General features: G+C 41.4%; 1 protein-coding gene across 4 annotated transcripts in view; it reads left to right on the top strand.

Moving 5' to 3' along the window:
• Positions 1–8,455: 8,455 nt before the first annotated feature.
• GRIN2A (glutamate ionotropic receptor NMDA type subunit 2A) overlaps positions 8,456–21,848 on the top strand; it is a 166,000-nt gene continuing 152,607 nt past the window's right edge. For 3 of the 4 annotated variants that reach the window (XM_033073784.1, XM_033073783.1, XM_033073781.1), the window contains exons 1-3: positions 8,456–8,843; positions 9,660–9,891; positions 11,342–11,764. In XM_033073784.1, the coding sequence (XP_032929675.1) occupies positions 11,360–11,764 (405 nt within the window). In that variant the 5' untranslated portion in view covers positions 8,456–8,843; positions 9,660–9,891; positions 11,342–11,359. Of the gene's footprint in view, positions 8,844–9,659; positions 9,892–10,497; positions 10,570–11,341; positions 11,765–21,848 lie in introns of those variants that run through there. The other variant, XM_033073782.2, reaches the window with a different exon arrangement.

Raw genomic sequence — 21,848 nt, 5'->3', positions numbered from 1 at the left:
GATAAAAGAAAAATTATCACAGTTATTCAGCTATCTTGCCTGATGTGATGGGGTATATTTAGGGTATATACAGTATATGCTGTGTGCATGACAAGAACTATTTTGAGATAGTAAAATTTTGTATAGAGATAATTTGGGTGATCTATTTAAGGAATTTATAATTTATTATAGTTATTTAAATATATATAATAAATATATTTATTCTAAATTTATAATTTAATATAAATTATTTATTTATATTCCTTTCTATTTAAGGAATAGACGTCTTTGTCATTCAAAGGATAGCAGGGTGTTCTTTTTTTTCTTCAGAATGTGTCCCACTAAGATTCTTGGAGAGCATTTCTCTTGGGGGGGTCTCTCCATCCTCCTGTAGTCTCTTCAGTAATACTGAAGTTGGAAGTGCCTTTGTAAGTGATGGTGGTGATATTTTTATGACTCTAAATCAGGAAGAACTGGCTGTGCTAAACAGTAAAGGATTGTCAGCATCAGGGAATTTTGCCTTTTTCAAACACCACAGTGTTTGTCAGGGCATGGAACTGGGGTAAGTGGAACAGATGTTCTGGATAAGCTAAGATGAACATCTGTAAATGCCCTTATGCAGCTATATGTGCTGATGACTGGTGGAGCTGAGAAAGGTTTGCAGAAGGTAAGGCATCAACAGAACCCTTGAAAATTATAGGAAGATGTTTTCAAAATAATGAAGGGTTAAAATGACCGTCTTAAACCCCAGTCCATGCCTCCTGAAAACTGAGCCAAATCCTAGTTCAGAGCATTAAGATGTCCCATTAAGACTGATTTGGATATCCCTGTCCTATCCCCAAAATGGAATTATTGAGAAAAATATTCACCCCTTTCAACCCTATAACTTACTCCTGCAGTAAACAGCCAGTCTAGGAATTAATGTTATTAAAACCCATTTTGTTTAACTGGGGTAAGAATGAAAGCTGAAAATTCTGCAAAGAGTAAACATTGAGTCTATTTTTCATTTTGTTTTTGAACCTTGAAGTTCAGCTGGATGAACAGCTCTTTCACCTGTGTTCAAGGATGAATGTTGATAACCAGCAGAGATGGAAAGTCAGTTCGTAAAAAATATGTTTCAAGTTTTCAGACTTGCATCAAGGAAAACTTGGAACCATGAAACAAATCTGTGAGCTAGGACAACAGTGAGATCACTAAGATTAAGTGGTTGTTACTTTAACACTTGGGGTGAATATAAACCCAGTGTGTTTTGAAATTTTTAAAAGAATATAGATGTTCAGTGTCTGCTCCTTGGGATTCTGCACAAGAAAATGCTGTGTCCTGCAAATACTAACATTTTTTAAAAATTTTGATAGGAGAGTCTGTGTAAAGGTGAAGGCAATACAAAGTAAACACAGATGGAGTAGCCCCTGAACCCTTGTCCAGTGTTGTGTACCTTGGAAGAGGCCATGGTTCCCCACTCAGCAAAGCAGTCTAAAAAGAAAGTCTTTTCTTTTTGGTTATCTTCCATCATTTTAGCTTTCTGGCTAAAATCAAGAAAGCAAGAAATCTGTCTGATCTTTGCAGATGAAAGATAAGATCTGGCAGGCTTTAAACTGGAGCAATATTCTCGTTCCTACATATATCACAGTTATTTTGGAAGCTGTATGATAGAAAGGACTGGTGGGAACAGAAATAGTTGTGTGAGGGTAGATAGCATGCAGCCGTCTGCCGAGTGAGATTGCACTTAATTGGCTTATAAAAATTAAGCAATTGTATATTAATTCCAGAAAATGGCTCTGGGACTGATTTTTTTCAGTAAGTTGGTGAAATAACTTCAGATGTTTGTTTTTTAGATGATTCTTATATGTAATTGTTTAAAAAAACCCAATCCTGCATGTCTGAATGTTGCTGAATGTTTGTACTGTATGTAGATGGTGAGGTAAAACAAAACAGGATATTTATAGTTCAAAATATGTACTTGAACATTTACCTGACTATCTTATGAATTTCAGAAGTTTAATACTTGTGTTGATATAGAAGATCTTGTTTAGCAGATGGTATTTTAAAAAGTCGTTGATCTCAATGTAAATAATTTCATTAATGTAAGGATAGATTTAATTTGTATCCACTTAAGGTGCTCTAATGAAGTCACATTTATGAAGTAATTCCAGTAAATCATAAAAGGCTCTTTATTTGGAAAAAAGGGTTACTTTTTTTTTTTGCTTTTTATATTTCTTAATGACTATTATAAAGTACATCAGAGGATGCACTTATGTGCATAAAAATTAAAAATACATTTAGGCATCTATGTTCAAATACCAAAACAACACAGCTCTTAGTGCAAGTTACTTATGTCACTGAATGTGGATGGAACTCTCTTGAATGTTGACCCTGGAAAGATCAGAGAGCAGCAACACTGCAAGCCAAGTCTGCAGACAGCATCCTCCTCCCAGGTGTAACTGAGGACCCACCTGTAGGACCCACTTAATCTCAGCCTCTGAGCTCAGATTCTTTCTCAAAGCAACTTTGAATATATTCTGTGTCACCTGGAGAAACAGGAGCTTCCCAGTCCCTGACCTCTCTTTGCGGAATTCATGAAGGAATGATTTTCTTTTGTCCCATTACATTAGGACAGGAGAGGAGGGAAGAATAGAATTCTTGACAGTAACTTTTTTTGGTAAAAAAACCTCTTTAAACCTGCATCTTTTGACCATAAAGAAACCACCACAAACAAAAGGCATGTCTTCTCCTAGGGATTAATTCCATGAGTATGGAGTTAACCTTTCAAGTAAGCAAGAGAGCAGACAACTGCTGTGTTTCTAGCAACCTGAAAAAAACCCCTTGAATCCTTCCTTCTTCTATCCAATTTGACCTACCCTGCCCTTAGAAGCAGAAGGCAGTTCTTTTAGGTTTCAGAGCTACCCATCAGTCAGACAAAAGTTTAGAGGTAGGTGAAATAGCATTTTCTTTTCTTGGGAAGACATTTCAGAGCTATGTTAATTGATTTGGATAACAGTTCCTAGAAATGTGGTCACCTGGGTAAGCTAAGCCGGTATTTTAGGTAGGAGACAAATGTGTTTTAATATGTTTTTTTATTTGAAAAGCCCCTTTGTCTTGCTCATTGTTTCCACCAGTGAGAATAAGTCAAGGTTTGAAAATACAATTGGATGAAATGAATTAGATTTGCTAGTAATCACAGTTGAGATGATTATCACTGCAGCCTGGAATTCTCCTTGGACAGGGAAAAGCAAGAGGCATTCTTTCTACAGAAAGCAAAAAATGAGGTTCCTTAGGAGCAAGAGCACATAAAATACAGGACCTAGAAGCACCATGATAATTGCACTTTAAAGAAAACTCATACTCAAGTGGCTTAATAGCATTCCTGTATATGAACAAAAGCCATGTAGCCTGTATGGCAGAAATAGGTGACAGAAGGCTCTGACTCATCATGTGGAACTGTAATTTAAGTTCAAGGGGGATTTTTCTATCTTGGATCTATTCCTACTGGCTCAGATGTCTCATAAGCCTTTAGCACCTCGTTTTAATAGAGCCAGTGCCTACGATCCAGAGATGGGTTGGATGCAGGGAGCAAAATACTACTCGTCTTAAAAATATCTTCCAGCTAGAGCTGAGGCAACTTTGTGCTGGTAAGAAGCTTCCACTGACCTTTACTAAATTTGATTTTCTAGATTTAGAAAAGTCTCAACTCCATGAGAATTTGCTTAGTGAAGCACTGAGAAGCAGATGCAGTGTAGGCATCTTGGTGCTTCCCACTCAGTACAACTTTCTTTTAGCAAACAAGTTCTGCCAATGAACAATGTGTGAGAGGTCACTGCTGGCTCTTATCAGTCACAAGTAGTAATTTCTTTCATGTTAAAACAAATTTTTATATAAAATAACAATATTTAATTAAAGTTTGTTTTACAAGTAATACTAATATTGGTAAAGATGAGCAGCTCACCTGCCTTAAAGGTGAAAATACTCTAAGGTATTTTCTAATTATTCTTTTCAAACTCAACAAGTCTGTCCAACCCCTTGAATACCTAATACATGAGACTCTTTCATCAAAAGATCCAAGTTGTAGTGATCTCTAACTTAGAGCAATTTTTGCCAAAAATTTGAAAATATACATAATCTGTATACACAGGGGTCTTTTTAGGTATATGAAATCTATACAAAGGTAGACCATCTGAAATGTGGATATGTTCTAAGTGAGGCAAAAGTAAAACTGCTGCTGCCATTATACACTTCCTAAGTGTGAGCATCCTTTAGGTAGACTAATAGGAGGTAGCAACTGCTTGTCTGGGAGGCTCATCATGCTGTCCATAATAGACACATGAGGCAGATTTGTATGGCTTAGGGTGACTGAAGAGGAGGCTTCAAATTTTTAAAAAATTCTGGTTTGTAAAGGCTTACCACTTTAGTTACTAAATTCAGTGAGGGTTAGATCATATATTGGCCCTAAATAAATAGTAGCAAATTTTGACTGTTCCTTTACTGCTGTAGGCAGTATGAGTAAGCTGGGCTGGCCATGCAGTGCTCAGGTGTTTCCTTGGGTGTTCCTAGAAGATTTTATTAGAAATATGCTATCATTCCCCAATTTCTCATGGGGGAGTGCAGTGTGGGAAGAGAGGCAATTTTAAACTAGTATTTCCCTGATTCAGTTCCCTGAAGCCCAGCCTTGTGCAGACAGTTCAGTGTGTAATGGGGTTGGTACTGGCACGGTCTTCACAGGACTGCAGTGCTGGGACACAGATCTTTGTTAATACAGCTGCCTTAATTAAAAAGTACAGAGTTCATTATGAAATTCTGTTTTGACCCTTAGAGTTAGATTAGACTAAAAAAGAATTCCTCTTGGGAGCTGTATAGAAGAATTTGGAAATACATCTGGAGTAATTTGGTAGGGGAAATTGATTACAAAAGAGGCAGAGACACAATCCTGGTGATTCCCGAAAAGCTCTGCTAATCAGAGGTGAGGTGGAAAGGAGCAATTCTGGCTGAGCAGTCCCTGGTATGTTCCCTCCTTGCTGGGGATTGTTTGCAGAGAAGCTGAAGTGCTGTAACAGCCTCAAGCTCCACTCAGTGATGTTGCCTCCTCTTTTTTTCCATAGCAGCTAGCTCATGTCCTTTGTAAAACTGAGAGTAGCTTAAGGCCATCATTTCATGCATGACTTGGTAAATTGTGCAAGAAAGAGCACTGCCAAACGAGGAGCTGCGCCAGTTTTCAATAAGAGGGCCATCTGTGACAAAATGTTTTAGCAAGTTTGAAAACAATTGAGTTCTTTCCCATTTTTACTTTTATTTCATTCAGCATGTAAATAACTTTGCAGGCTCCCAAAAGTAAATTTATGTTACTGTATCCTTGTTTGCTATGCATAAAGTTTTTGTTGAATCAAGTGCTTTCATTTCAGACCTGATCCTGTGTGGTACTGAAAAATGACTCTGCAGCAAAGTCACTTTTGATTCCTTATTTATTCAGATATTTGTGGAAGATAAGCATATAAATAAATTGTTAGTAGTTACAGCAATAGTACTTAAATGTAAAAATAGTTTATTGCTGGAATCAAAACATTTTTAAATTTGGAAAGGCTCCTCTCCCTTAATCCAGCCTGTAATATCTCATTACCTTTTTGTTTCATTAAATTTAGGAAGGTGTTGCAATGGAGTTTTCATGCAGCAAGGATTATTGAGGAAGTCTGCCATTTGTTTGAGATGTCTCTCAAATTGTCTTAAACTTTTGCAAGGAAGACTACAAAAAAGACTACTTCAATTGATAGTAAAGTGGCAATAATGGAACCTCTAATATAGTATTTTTAAAGTAATTTTGCTGTAATTTCATGAGAAGAATTTTAGGTTTTTTTAAGAGCATGGTTAGCTTAGTTAACTGCACTTTGTAAAAGCAAGAGGAAAATGCTAGAGTTGTTTTCTGTAGTCTGGAGGTTTAATTTGACTTTTAATTGAGCTGTCTAACAAGTCTGAGGTTAAGCATCTTTCAGCTGGTACAGTAAAGCAAACAGAGAGCAAGTTAGTGTCCCTCACTAAGGAGTCAGTGACAGGAATCTGCCTTGTGCAGCCCATCGGACCCTGCTTTGGAAACACTGCTTGTGCCTGATAATTTGGCTGCATGTTTCTGCTGGCAAGCGCTCTCTGCAACAAGTCATTTTCAGAAAGAGGAAACCTTTTTGTAACTTGATGTTATTTTAGAAGGAACAGAGCATGAAGAAAGTTCTTGACCTTTAAATATGTATTTATGTAGGAGGCAGGCCTGGAAGGGAAACTTCAGGTGGAAAATATCCTCAGAATGCACAATTCCAAACTTCTCCAACTTGTGTTGCAGCTGCTTTTAGAAAAGTGCAGAGCTGCCCAAGTGGAGAAGGCAATCATTTAGGATAAATCCACCTGCTTTCCAGAATAAGTGTTTACTGTGGAGATGCTCAATGCCTCACGTGCAGGGATGTTAGTGTTTGTTGCAGCGCTTTTGAATTAAGTGTTCCTCACAAAATTTACAAGGGTTAGACACTTAAATGCAGGTTCGTTTTCTTGTTTCTGCTGAGTGAAGTCGACTTCTTATCATGTTTGCAGCTCCTTAATTTAAAACTGTGCAAATATACCTAGAAAGGGAGTGTGAATGTTTATTGAAGCAGCAGTCTTAATTTTGCAGCATTTACTCAATTCTGTAGGCAGTAATCTGCTTGAATTTGGTGAAGATTTTGGGAAGACTGCATGTGTATTGCCAAGATTAATCCCACTGTGTTTGCACAGACTTTTAATATGTGCTTTTCTAATTCTAATTTGTAAATTTGGACTGTTTTATCGTGATATTTCACAAAATTTTATGAGAGTAATTGAGGAAAAATATTTGAAAATAACGCTAAATTATTTCTAAATTTTGATTAATGAAAATCACATAGCTCTGAAGTTAGAAATTGTGGGTATTTCTTGTATTGGTCTTTCACACCATTAGACTCAGTGTATTTTACACAGTATACAGTATACTAAATATTTCCCCAAACACCATGTCCCTTTTTATATTTTAAACACAGGCTAATGTTAGAGCCGCAGTTTTTCACCATTGTGAATTTCACTTGCATTTGAGGATTTTTGAATCTGTTTTTGCTGCTGTTCTAGTAAATCTTCTGAGTGATAACACTGAAATAGCCCTTACAAAGGATGGAACTGCCACCTTATCTCCAGTAACCGTGACATAACTGTAATATTTACAGGGGGGAAATGTTCATCCAGGGTGAAATGCAGAGGTGCATTAAAACATCAAAGATTTAAAAAAAAAAAAGGGTGGTTGAAGCTGCTTAATTGCTTTGCTTAGAAAGACTAATGTAATGTCTGAGGAAGTAATCCCTAAATAAGTCAGGAGGTGAGATCTTTCAAAGGAGGAAAAAAACAGGCATAGACCTATCAGGGAATTCAATGATGAGGCTGTCAAGAGCAGTAAAGTTGATGTGTTGTTAAGTGTCTTTGGGAGAGATTTCTTGGTGTTCTGTGTCTTAATGCAGTGAAAAGCAAACTTCAGTGGGTGAACACTTGGCATTATCCTATTTGAACCCAAAAGTTTCCTTTGGCATAGGAGTGGGGGGTCTGTGACTTTGCCTTACTCTGAAGTGTTCAGTGCAGGAATGAAGATGGCTGTAAAGGATGGAGCTCGGGAGAGGCCATCCCTCTGTGGTACTCAGCTGGCACATTCATCTGTGCAAAAACAAATAAGTTGTGGCAGCTGGAGCAGGATGGTGGAAAGGAAAAAGCAGGAGAGCAATGGAGTGAGGGAGAAGCACAGTAGTGTGTGGTGGTTTAGGTGGGCTGTGGTGTGGGCAGGGAGGCAAAAATTGCTCTAAGGCCAGGTGAGTCTGACACCAGGGCTGTGAGAGGGGAATGGGAGATGGAGAAACAGGCTCTAGGCTTTGAAATGGGGGATGTCGAAAGGAGGATGGAACAGCAGGGATGCCCAGATGGAGCCAACTTCTACAGAGCTTTTTTGATATTTGGCTGCTGTCTGGAGCTTTTAGGGCTGCTTTTAGTGTGTAAGCTGCTGCTCCACATTCAGTCCCCTGAGCCCCACGGCAGGGATTTCTGGTTGACAGACCCTGCATCAGGGGAAAACACTCTGGGGTTTCCCAGGCTACCAACCTTTCGCTGGGGATGTTACTGCGGGGAGAGCGCTCGAGTTTGCCACTCCTGTGCCCCAAACCCGGTGTTCTCGCCGTTCCCCCAGATCTGACACCCCCTCCCCCGATTGCCTCCGTCTGACTCATTCGCTGGTGCTTGTGCAAGCAGAGCGGGGCGGGGGGGGGTGGAGTGGAGTGGAGTGGAGGAGAAGCCTTCAAAGTATCCGCGCTGGTCTCGGTGTGACAGGGCGGCCGTGAGCTGCGCCCCTGCAAGGGCGGCGGTGCCGGGGGCGGCGGAGCGGAGCGGGCCGGGCTGAGCCCGCAGCGCCGCGCAGGCGGCCCCGGGTGGAGCCCGCCGCACCTCCCGGCCCCGAGCCGCCAGTGCCCGCCGTGCCACCGAGCCAGAGCAGCGCGGGGGCTCCGCGCCTGCCGTCCTGGGGAGCGGCTGCGGCAAGATCGCTATTTAATAACAGGGAAGAGAATATAGAATAATAATAATAAAAAAAAATTAAAAAATGAAGACGCTTAAATGGCTCCTGCCAAAAGTAAAGAGCGAATCTCAGTTGCAATGGCTCTGCTAAAACTTGATCATGCGGGATTTCAAGCGATAAAGAGCTGCCGGGCTGCTATTTACTGCGGTGGGAACAAGTTGCAGGATGAAATCCGGGCGTTAAGGAACCTATTTCCCACTTCATTGTTTGCGAAGGAATCTACTGAAATGACTTTGAGAATCTTTAAACTGGAACTATGTGGAGGGAGAATGCAGTAAGTATCGCCTGTCGGGGAGCCGGATCGCCCGGCGCTGGGTCGGAGCGCAGCCCCGGGTGCCGCGCAGGGCTCTCGGCGGTGCCGGCTCCGGCCCGGGGCTGCGCTCCGAGCTCCGCCAGCACCGGGGCCGGTTCGGGAATGCGGGCTGGGGAACGCCGGCTGGGGAATGCCGGCTGCTCTGCCTGGCGCGCCAGCGTCCTACATAGAGCCGGGGTTGCTTGAAGAACTGTCTTCATGCATATTTACTGGGAACTGTGAATGAGAAATACAGAGCAATCGAGCTTTCCGTGGCGGGCTCTGCTATAGTGTCTCCCTGGGTTTGTTTATGGTAAATTGGGAATTAAGCTGTTCTGTTTCAGGAGCGAAAAGAGCTTTATCCCGCACCGCTTTAGCTGTGCTCCAGGTTATGCTTGTTTTGAACCTGCCAAGAAAACTCCTGCCCTTGATCATGTTAATTAGTTCGCTTCTAGCTGCGCTTTCCAGGCTGGATGTCTCTTCCCTTAGAGCGCAAACCCGTCCATCTCACTTGGAAGCAAGCGGGCAGTTGGGAGCCCAGGATTTTCCTGACCTGGATAAGATGAGGGACGTATCCCGGACAGCTGAGGGCTCACGGAGCTGCTTTTAGCAAAGGGCTGAAACCGAAGTGAAGGGGGGGAACTTTTGAGTGCAGTCACTTTATCTCCATTCACATATCCCATGCGATTGAAGTATATTTCTTTTTCTCCTGTCAAACCCACAACCTGGCTAACGGCTTCTCCTCGTCTCCTCTTCTCCCCTCGCTGTCCTGTCCCGTCCCGTCCCCTCCGTGTCCAGCCCCCCCTTGCCTGTCTCCCTGTCCACGTAGCTGCCCTCCCGGGATGCGATGTCGCTCGCAGGCTGCGGCGGGGATCACGCGTGCGGCCAGCGCGGAGGCCGCCCCTGAGCCCGGGCAGCGAGGGGCGCGACATGCCCGCGGTCGCGACATGTCCTGCAGCGACACCGACAGCAGCACCGGCACCTCCGGCACCTCCGGCAGCCGCCGCCGCTCCGTCTCCTGAGGCGCTGGGTACGTGCGGCCCCGCGCCCGCAGGGGGCGCCCTCGCGCCGCGGCCGGCCCGGCGGGGCGCGCTCCGGAGCGGGGCTGGAGCGGGGCTGGAGCGGGGCTGGAGCGGGGCTGGAGCGGGGCTGGAGCGGGGCTGGAGCGGGGCTCGCGGACCCTGAGCCTTCCTCGGGCTCGGGGGGAAGCCGGGGCTCTTCAGTTTGCTGTTGCACCGCGCTCGGTGCGAGCCTGGCCCGCAGTGGATCAGGCAGCACAGCGGCACACGGGTGCATTAAATGCCCTGTGGAGTGCTCCGTGTGTGCCCCGAAAGGACGTGGTGATGCTCTGTGGCTGGCTGTGTGTTTCAGCCGCAGACGGCTCTGACCGAGGATGGAGATAGGGCTGGCAGATGAGAGGGGGGATGTGAAAAATGCCACCCCTGATTGGACAGCCCCGCTTGTGTGTTCTGCGTGACGCTTTGCAACAAGCTTGGCTTTCTGTGGCACAGGGACTCCCTTCCTGCAGCTAGCAGAGAGTTATGGGGGTGGGAATCCCTCGGGGCACAGAAACAGGGGGGGATCTTGCAGAGTCAGACCTGCTCTCCTCCCTCCTTCAGATAGCCCAGATCCCTTCTGTGGCTCATCTCTCTCCTCATCCTACTCCGTCTATATTCAGCCCCCTACAGAGATTCAGTGACGACATGAGGTAACCAATGCAGTGATGCTCCTTTATGGAACACCCTCCCCTTCAACTCTAGGGAAAACTTCGTGTGTCCGAGATCAGCAGTTCTGAGACGCTCAAGTTCTGAATGCTGCATGAGGGGACAGAAAAGAATTAAGATAGAATATTGTGCTTTTGAATCTGTTCCAGAAATGCAGTAGGATTCCTTAAGCAGCAGCTGCCTAGGAGAGATCTTCAGAAATAAAACAGCATGGGTTTGGGATGCTGTGAGATGTATGGAGTATGTGGACTGGGGTTTCCAGCAGACCTCTGGCTCACTTCTCTCATTTTGAGCTAAAATACTTCTCTCTATTAGACCGTGACTAAAGTTTAAATAGATGTCCAGCATGAAGGAAAATATCCTGGATGGAAAAAGATTTCTTTTACTTATTTCAGCACAGCAAGGTTAAAGAGAAGGATGATAATGTCTTTTTTTTTTTTTTTTTTTTTTAAATGATGTCAGTAATTTAAATTTTGTTGGCTATCCAGGAAGGATATTAATGGGTCTTTTTTCTGAACTTCTGCTACAGTTTTCACCTTGCTTGTGGAAGACCAGCTGTAATATTGTCATTATCAAACCAAGTTTTTGCTAGAATATAAGAAACTTGACTTGGAACTAAGGTGAAGGATGCATTATAAAAAGCTGCTAAAGTTTGCATTATGCCCAGAAGCTTTCTGCTTAAAACCTTCTTTGAAGATATACAGTATATATATTTTTTCTCTATGCTCTTCTTATACATTGTGATCGCTTTTACAGGGGATAAAGCTGGCAAAGATGAGGAAAATTGGCTGTGCTCTCCTGGTACTCCAAGCTCTTCTGGCACCTTTGGATCTTGTTCGTGGAGCAGAGAAAAACTATCCCATCCTGAACATTGCAGTGATTCTGGGAAGGACCAAGCATATAACAGAGAGGGATATCAGAGCTCTCTGGACCCGGGAAATGTCAGCAGACCTGACTGTTGATATCAATGTAGTGACCCTTCTTGTGAACCAGACTGACCCCAAGAGCATCATAACACATGTTTGTGACTTGATGTCGGGCACCAAGATCCATGGAGTGGTTTTTGGAGACGACACTGATCAGGAGGCAGTAGCTCAGATTTTGGATTTTATTTCATCTCAGACTTTTATTCCAATTCTTGGAATTCATGGCGGGGCCTCCATGATAATGGCAGATAAGGTAGGAAAATTTATTAAGAGCTCTTGCTGTTATAATGTACTTCACTGTGTTGGTCTCTATCATGAATAATTGCTACAAGTAGTTAAAAAAAGATTCCTCTGTATTTAAAAAGAAACAAAGTATGCATTATGGTGTCTTTGTTGATGGATCATCAAATATGCAGAAATATTTTGGGGCTCGTGCCTGAAACTCAACATTCTAACACTATAAAAACAGTCCTAATGAGATATTACTCTCCAGCACGTGGAGTGATGGTCAGTTAAAAAATTTTACATGGAATGATGGTCAGTTAAAAAACTTTAATAGCTAATATGATCAATAAATGTAAAAACAGCCTCCTAATAGTAGGTTCATAACATGATTTTGAGGATAAGATGTAAAACTCTAAGCAGATGTTCTGTGATGCTTATAAGAAATAGCAAGCAATAGACCTGAATGGATGTATTTGGGTGCAACAGTAATAATAGGACAATAATAAGCCAGACTTTAGTGATCCACTAGTGTCTGAATTAAGTAGTCTTGCACACTTAAACCAACTGCATTCCATAGATTTATGGAATTAGGTTTTTTAAATCTGGATGCTTCTACTTTCCTACTGTAGTTCATGAAAATCCAGTAAGGGGTTGTCTGAAATCTGGAGATAATGACAAATGGTTTTGTTGGAAAACATATTTTTATGTAATCTGTTGTGAGACTGGTAGAGCAAAAGTGACTCATGTCTCAAGTTCCTTAACGTTGTAGCAATTTTTAAGAACTCCTTGCTGGCACTGCAGCGTTGATGATGAGAGGTGATCACTGTTCCTGAAAAAGGCACTTAGTGCAGGCTGAGCTCTGCTGGGGACTCTGCCTTGTCTGAAAGTCAGAGGAGCTCCCACTGGGGTGTAAGAGAGGAGAGCTCAAAGAGAGAGTGCAATGTGGGAAGTCACTGGTTTGCCAGCTCATGAGGATCTTTGATGTTAATTTTAATTTATTTCCTGATATTTCCATACTTTAGGGTTCCTTATTCATTGACTATTATTATTTCTTACAAATCACTTCTGAATAGTAAAAGGCTCTCTGGACACATCTGAAAAGGAAGTGGTCCAAATATATTATTTTATGAAATAAGGGTGGGGAAAGAAGCAGGATTAGTTATGACTGAGGAATCAGCTTTGAACTTTGGAAACTTTTTACCTCTGGGAAAGACTTTTTTTCCATTGAGATAAGAGGTCTGTTTCTCTTGGTATTTTGAATGATCTTCCTTTAGAACTTGTCATACAAGGGGAGGACAGTAAGTACTGAATTATAGCAGAGATCTTATAACTATGGCTTTGACATCTTGATTTATACAGAAAGATCATTACAAGTCAATGCTGCTATCTTAAATGCAATAGCAGTGACCAAATTACAGAGGCAGTTATTTTATGTGCTTTTAAATTACAGTGCAGATTTACTTGTGTTTTAAAGCTGGGTTTATATGTGTTTAGTGCTTCCATTTGATACATATTTCACTTAACTGTCTCTGCCAGTGTAAGAACACTTGAACATCCCAGCCAGGGCTAAGTGATGAAACAATGGAAGAAATCCTTACAGAATCATCTTCACTCTCAGTAGCAGATGCGGGATGTTACTGATACAGATCTATTTTTACTTTTACATAAGAGCCACTAGAAAATGAAACAGTCTAATATTTTTTGTCTCAGTAAATTACTACTATTTCACTGTATGCTAATATTATCATTATTGTATCACTGTCTTTTATTTTATCAAAGTTATCAAAGTTTTATTAGCAAACTTTCCTGCTGAAATTTAGCTTCTAAGATTTCCATTTGGGAAATCAAAATTTTCTTTTGTGTGTTCAAACAATCTAACAGAGCAGCCTTCAGTAGCTTGAATTGGCTGAAGGAATTGTTTGTTCATGGAACTAATATTGCCTTAATTTTTAACCTGACCTTTGCAATGTGCAATGTCTTGCAGTGGGGTTTGGAACATCGCAGTAATGAGACTTGCATGTGTCACTCAATTAACCATTCATTTAGGAATGAATTCCTGGGAGATGAAGTTGAAATTCACAGTACTGTCATAAAGGTGGGGAGATGAAATCTGAGGGAGAAGGATTGCAAATATGAAATCTTTCAAGTCACTGTCAGGATTTTAGCTGGCACACAAAGGTGTTGGCTGACTTGTGAAGAGTATTGTAAGTCTCCTGCTTTGTCACATACATTGAGATGCCTGGCTATGCAAAAGGTGCCTTGTCCCACTCCTGCTTGTGGATGTAGTGTTCTGGCACTCTAATAAAGCCATTTCATTTATGTCCTTATTGAATGAATTCTGTGCCAGGTGATTGTTATGTGATGCTGAACTCCAGTAAGCTGAGGGCAGAGGAACGAGAACTCATCTATAATGCTCTATACTGCTGAAAAATTCACTGAATGACTCAGAGGAGATAAGCTACCATATTCTCTGTGGCTAATAAATATTATGTCAATGTGAATCTTGACTGAAGAGCCGTATCTATAAAAAAAAAAAAGTTGTTCTGTATTTCTAAAGACAAGGTATGACCACATTTGGAGTTTGCAGTGATTAATGTAGGACATACAGCTTTTGAAGCACTGAGTCCCTGTCTAAACATCTGGGGTGAGTGGTGTGTTGTCTAGACTGCCTCCTTCACCAGCCCAGCTCTGCTCCAGTTTGCTCAGTTTGCCTGCACCATCTGAGCAGAGATTTTGCATGATTCAGACATGGAAAACAGACAGACATGTGAAGCCAACCCAACCAGAATGTTTTCTGAACTTTGCTGATCTATTTTCACCTGACATCAGCTGTCCAAACCACACCAACACCAATGGGACCCCTGGGGGTGTATAGCACTTACCTGATCCTGACTGTGCTGCAGAGATACCCTTTGGACAGTGCCATGTGCTCTGCTCCAGCTGATTTTATCACCTGCTCTTGGCAGGAGCTCTCCTACCAATGAGCTGCTCCTTGGCTTTGGTCCCCAGTTCTGCCACGCACTTCAAGCATATTCAGATGTAGGATAGTCTACTGAAACAAGATGAGAATTGTCTGGGGCATCTGTGCCAGCCTGCTGTGCATCAGCATCCCTCGGAGGATGCTGCAAACAGGCTGGCTGTTTATTCATCTTGTATCTCTTGACATTTGAGACACAAACATTACTTAGGAACTGTTTTCTGACTTGAGCATTTGGTTTCAAACATAGTTACCTTGGTTTCACCACATGCTATGATTATAATGATAGTATTTGTGATACTTTTTTTAAAAACAGAACATCATGGTTAGTTCTGTGTCAATGCTAAAAGACTTGCTTCTTCACATGTGGGAAACAATATGTATTGTAAATATGTCCAGGAATATTTAGTGTCTTTGAGCCATACTGCTTTTGCGTACTGCAACTCTAAATCTTTCTAGAAATCTTTCTGAAAGACATAATTTGAGGCATTTTATTGCTGTGGAAGCACTCACAGTTATAATATAGTCAAGAAGTGTTAAAGGTGAGGGTAATTTTCCAGAAGAGCTGTCACAAAGTGATACTTCTTGAAACAGGTCTGGAAATGTTATGCAAAATAACTAACTGCTTTTCCAAAAGTTAAGTACCATATATTATTGCATAATGACTCTATGAGAGCCCTAGAAGTTGGACAGGATTGCTGGAGGTTGTCTAACCCAGCCCTAACTCTGGGACGAGCTAATATCGAAATCAGATCATCCAGTCAAGTTTTGAATATTGTCCTGGAAGTAGTGCCACAACCTCTCTGGGGAATCTGTTCCAGTAATTAACCTCTCCATGCAAATATTTTCCTTTTATCTCATTAGAATTTCCCTTGATACCACAGTTCTTTTGCTGTGAATGTGAGTCCAGCAGTGTCTCAGTTCAGTTGTAGGCTGCAATTACAATGCTCTTACCTGTCGCTTACCTGGGGAGAAGGTTTCGTCAGCCTTTACTTGCACTCCAGTCCTTTGGCCTTGCTTGGATATATTGGTGTCTCGTATGGAGAGACCCCAGACAGGACAGGGGACTGCAGGTACGGCCTCGTGAGTCCTGTGAGGGTGGCAGTCCCTGCCTGGAGCAGCTGCTGAGCCGCAGCCCGGCTCGGCGGTGCCACCGAAAGGGAGCAGTGCTGACTCACGTTCATTCATCCTCGGACCCCCGTGCCCCGCAGCGCTGCCGGCATAGCTCACAAACAAGGCATCTGATTGCTAATTACACTGAGTATAATAAATATAATAAACTCTGCTTTGAAACCTTTCATTCTTTTGGTGGTGATTTTTTAGGTACTTTAGTGAAATTCTTGCAGATGTTTGCTTGTTGCTTTCACCTCATTATAGGTATAGCAGGAATTGCTCTGCTTTACCTCATTTGAGAGCAAAAAACTGTGCTGCACTTGTGCAAGGCAGGGCTCTAAGCAGCTGTGCTCAGAGCCCACCCAGACTCCTGGCTCTGGAGCGTTTATGCTCCCTTATCTGTACCTGAATTTGTTGACAATCCTAAAGTTCTTCCACACATCCTCCAGTTTCTTTGCCAAGTATCTCCATGGCACAGTGATTCTCTAAAGGACCAAACAGGTTCAAAAGCCACACTTTACTTTTGTACTCTATGTAAGTGTGCTTCAACTCTTAATGCTTTCAGAATTGTTTGATGGATGGCAGGGGGATGTTGTATTTGTGTGTTATTGTAGAATCTTTGCTGAGGTCACACTACATGGAATGTGTCATTAATTCATATGTCTGCCATGTGCATGTGTAGATTTCTGTCCAGCCTGTTTAGCTGGCTTGTGAAAGCAGTTCTGTATTTCATTATAGAAAATGTAAACTTACAAATTTCTATAACACCAACTTTTCATTCCTGCCCTTACTGGTGGCTGATGTATATGGCACTATGTGTCTGAGCATGATATTCACTTTGGCTTTGTTACCGTAAAAGACTGGAAGATTAAACCATAGGTTAATAAATACTTTAGTGCAAAAATATCACTATTCATATAACTGCTGTTTCAGGTCTAGACATAGTAGCTTGCACTACTACATAGTCTGTTGCACACAATATTTCCAGCTTCTGACTCATTTAAAGGAGAAATTAAATTTGATTTTCTTTCCTTCTAGCTGTAGGAAGGCCCCAATAGGAAGAATAACCTTCAGATATTCTAATTTTTATTTTGAACTTCAATAGAAATGTAGCACTGGCCCCTTTGCAAATCTTTGTTTGCTTGTCTATATCCATGAATGCCAATCTATATGTGTGTTTAAGAAACTCTTGCACATCCATAAGATTTTTAGCCCTAGAATGTAACCTGTGGTAGTATTTTTGCACACGCATGCTGTAATCAGTGGTTTTAAATGGTTAAAAACGTGCCTGGGATTTGTCCTGCTGAGGTGAGTGAAGTGAGTGGATATAATATCTGGTGGTTTTCCTCCTCAGGAGGCGGTGCTGTGCTAGGGTGAGGTGGTTGGGATAGAAGCCCTGGTTTAGACATGGCTGTTGCTGTACTGGCATGGCTGGGAGTGTTTGCTGCTTTCAGCTGCTCTTGGAACTCAGAGCAGCATTATATTAATGATGTGAGCTTGCTTTGTTGCTCTCTTTCTCCCACTCCTTTCTCTAAAGGGTTTTCTGACCAGTTTCTGAGGTGATTATATTATTCCTCATTTTCTTGTCTGTCTAAGTTTATCCCTCTTAATTCAGTGAAGGAAAACATGGATGAATTTCTGGAATACTGCAAGAGTAGACTTGAACTGTCACCCTTATGGAGCTCAAAGGAGGGATATTTAGTATATTTTTCCAAGGTAGAAGGAAGGTAGTTCTGAAAAGATTATGAATTTTGGTAACTAATGAGCAGTTTGTAGGAAATGGAAGTCTTCTTGAGTTTGCTTGATTTTTCATGAAGTTCAGGTGTGGGTAAGTTCCTGCTACTTTAGTTGGCTTAAATTTACAGCTGCAGCTGAGCTGAGGGTGCAGGCTTGGTTCCTACACACCACTCATTTAGGAGAGAGGAGTGTTTGGCTTCAGTTTAGTCTTTGCAGTAAGCTATATATTTTCATCTCAAAGGTACTTTTTTTTCTTTCTCTTCAGACTGTTCTTACAGTAAATAGAAATCCTTAAGTATATTTGTTTTGAGCAACAGCATCTTAAAACTGCTAGCAAATCCCTGTTGTAGATCACCCATGCATTCTCTCCAAATTGTTGCCTGCTTATGGGTAATTACAGCACAGCAGACTCCTGGGCTGTGAAAGTAGGACACAAGACCTTCAGCATGATTTTCTGCTTGCAGGAATTCCTGGTGGCATCTTTGGAATTTTTCTCCTAAGAACATTCTCAAATACAAAATGAAAAATTATTTCTTTTAAGCTGTAAAATAATTATAGACCATTACAAAATACATAGTAAGCTTTTGGCAATTAGAATATATCCAGAGAATACACCTGGAAGTATAAAATTATGCAGTGTACAAAACAGAAGGGCTTTGATATAATGTCAAACACATTTTTTGTTTCATCTATTAATTATTTTTGAGGATGCTTAGATTATTTGAATAGACAGTTCATTAGTGTGTTTTGTCACTTATTTGAACTAACAATTTAATTTGAATAATTTCTTTATAATTTTTTTTGATCTTGCTTGGAAGACTGAGGGATAGATCTGCCTACATGATGATGGTAGAAAGGGCTTTGTATAGATGCACAGAAAATCTTTGCAGGCTGTAGCTTTTATTTTTTTACAAATCTGTGGTCATCTGGTTTGTGTGTACTCTTTCTCTTCCCCTCTTCCCTCCTCCTTCCTCTTCTACTCTTCCCTGGAGCTATGAAGTTGTATGGATTTTACTGAGGGAGCCCAGCCTGGATTGTCTCCATACCATCTGTCACCATATTGTTCGTTTAAATCCTTGAGATATTTTCTTTTGTACTTCACTGAAATAAATACATAAAGCTGCTGCAGCATCATTGGGCTATTTATATTAGATTTAGACTTAATGTCCTTAGGAGAAAACCCCTGTGCTTGCAGTTGAGATGCAGCTGGAGGCACAGTTTGTAAAACTGCACATGGTTTAATTCTCTGAGTGCAGAGGTCTGGTTCTGCAGTGCATTCACCCCCCAGGCCCCTCCAGGGGAACACCCAGCTGGGGCTCTCATGGCCTTGGAGACACAGTGCTGCTCAGGGGTTATGGTCTCTCTTTCAAGGAAAACATTTTGTGCCCTTCAGTAAATGTGGGATGCAGCTTCCTCTGTCCTGAGACTTGATATTCTGGGTCAGGGAAAAGGTGAAACTCGTGGGCTCTGTGAAAGCAGAACTGGAAATAAAATTGGTTAGTTGGAAGGGGGAATGTTTTGGAAAGAAATTGAAGTGTGCAGAAGAAATGTAGTATAAAAGCTGAACAACCAACAGGAAAATGAGTTTTGCTGATATGCAAATATGATATTCCAAGTTGCTGATGGAGGTTGGTTGGTGCCCAGCAGCTGTAAGTTTATGATATGCAGTTAATATTGTCTCCTTTCCCTATAGCAATTTTTTCTGTACATTTCATACACATGAAGCTTAAGTGATCAAAAAGCCTCAGTATTTGCAGGGAGGAGGTGGTTCCAGATGTACAAGTTGTTTCTTATTTGGGGAAGAGCAAAATTCCTCTGGGGAATGTTCTGTCCTTTCTGGGACTTAGCCATGTGGGCTGAGGGGTAAATGGGATTCCCTAATCAACTTTTGTGAATTATTTAAACCTCTTGAAAAAGGAAGTTTCTTGTCCAAATTTGTGAATAGATTTTTATTTGCATACTGATTCTTTCAGCTTCACTTGTGGATTAAAGAAATCATTCATAAATGTATATATGCAGATGCTTTGTGTAATCCATTTCTTTACTGTTCTCTTCTTTGACATCTACTGAGACTGAACTAAAATTAGGAAATCCAGCAACATATCTGAGATCAGACTGGTCATAAACCTCTGGAGCATGGCAGTAACTCCATTTGGTTGTACATTGGTCAGTCTTGCCTAGCGTGTTTTTGGACAGGAATTAATTCAAAGCCGAGGTTACACTTCCTTCTGGCTGTAACACATTAAAGGGCTCTGGATGAGATTTGACTAACACACTATAATATTCTGCATACAGCTCCAAAACAATCTCAATTTCTTCTGTGCAACATTTTCTGTTTCATGTTTGGGCTTGACCAGCCCTGAGAAATCGAGGTCTGGTTTTATTGGTATACATGCAGGTTCTCCCTGCTTTCTCCTGGATTCCCCTGCTGAAGGTGGAGAAGGAAGAGTGAGAGAAAAACACGGGGTCATCTCCCATGCTTATCATGTTTTTCAAGTGCATTAATTTACCTGCTCCTTGGGATGGAGCCTGCAGGTGGGGCTGCTTTGGTGTAATTTCCCAGTAGAAGCCATTTTGGAGTAGCTTGGATAAAGTAGGTTTGGGTTGTTTTTCAGATCAAGACCATATATCTCCCAGCTTTGTGCATCCCTTGATTTGGTTTTGAGTAAGCTCTCTTGGAGAGGTGCTTCATTACCACGACTCCTCAGTCAGTGTTTTGGACTTCCTGTCCCCATCACAGGTTTGGGAAAGTAATTTTCTTCTGGGCTTTTAATGAAGATAGGCTGAATTGTTTCCTGCTGCAGCATGACTGAGAGCACCAGTGCTGGTCTTGCTCCATGGCCTCTGCTCAGTGTTTGTGACTATTTATAACCTGCCTTTTGTGCATATTGCAGCAAGATATTTCTATAAACATGTTTCATTCAAAGGATTGCTGGGTGGAAAGCTGCTTATCTTCTCTCTTTCCTCCCCCGCCGCCTTTTCTTGACTATGTTGTGGTTTTTTTAGTGTCCTAACTTTGTTTCAAGATTTCTGTAACTTTAATGATGGAAAGTTTTGTCTATTTGTGCTGAGCTGTTTGCCTTTCCACGTGACTAAATTAGCAATAGGACTGCTTTGTTTTCACTGCATCGATTTTGTGTCTAGTGGAAACACACTATGTATGTAGAACCACTATGAAAGAAGAAAGGGCAGGCATTTTATAGCCACCTTTCAGCTTGAAAAAATTTGCAACACAATTAGGTATGACAGAAAATAGAATTAAGGTAATCTGTTCTATGTAACAAGTTGCTTTTAGGAGATACAGAAACATATAATTACCAGACAAATTGCATGTTATTTTTTGTGTGCAAGGCTAATTAAGAGATCTGAGTAAATTGTGTTGACATAGGCATCAGAGCTATATGAAGTACCTAATTGGGACGAGATAAGGCTTGTGAATTCATCATAAGAAAACAGATGCCAGAATGATGAGAAGTGTCTGTATTCTAGTCAAGTACCATTTAGGATGGTCTGGTTTATTTTCAGCAGTCACATTATTTTTGTAGGAAACAAGCTAACCCTGTCCTTTATTTTGTTTTGATCTGTTTGCCATCGTCTCCTCTCTCCTTCATCTGCATTTAACTACCGTTATCTGCAAAAGGCTGACATTTCCTTTTGTGGAATCTGGGTTCCAGAGAAAGATGTGGATGGCTCAGCTGCTTCAAGTGTGAAACTGAAAGCTCTGTTCCTTAACTATGTACCAGAAAACTGGTACAGAGCAAAAGAAATTTTTGCTTCCTTCACCCACTCTTAGACTGGATTTTCCATATCCAGTCCATTGTCTGCTAACCTCCTTCACCCAAGAGCTGCTTCCAAACACCCTCCTCTGATGGAGCCTTCAGCTGCATCCCTTCCATTTGCTATCCCACTTTATACTTGACTTTCATGGTAGTTAGGATTTTTTTTTGTTTTATTTTATTTTTTTTTCCATTTATTGCCTTAGTTCACTTCTAGCAGAAGCAAAGGTAGATAGGAGAGTACACTTCTCTGCTTAAAATTCTGTATCCCTGAATTTTGGGAATACTGGGATTCTTTAAACGTACACAGAGCACAGAAGATAGTTGCTAAAATTATCTTAATTGGAGCAAATAAAAATTCTTTGGAGTCCCAAGAAAAAAATAAAAACTGAATTTAAACTAAATCTATTCCTGTTTAATAAGCAGGAAATAGAGGAAAGGAGTATAAACTGAACCAGGTGAGCTAGGGCAATTGGTAGGGAACTGATGTGGTGATAAAATAGAAATAA

The sequence above is a fragment of the Catharus ustulatus genome, chromosome 16 (assembly GCF_009819885.2).
Source record: "Catharus ustulatus isolate bCatUst1 chromosome 16, bCatUst1.pri.v2, whole genome shotgun sequence".
NCBI lineage: Eukaryota > Metazoa > Chordata > Aves > Passeriformes > Turdidae > Catharus > Catharus ustulatus.
The sequence above is the reverse complement of the archived record's forward strand: the minus strand, read 5'-3'. Positions and strand labels throughout refer to the sequence as shown.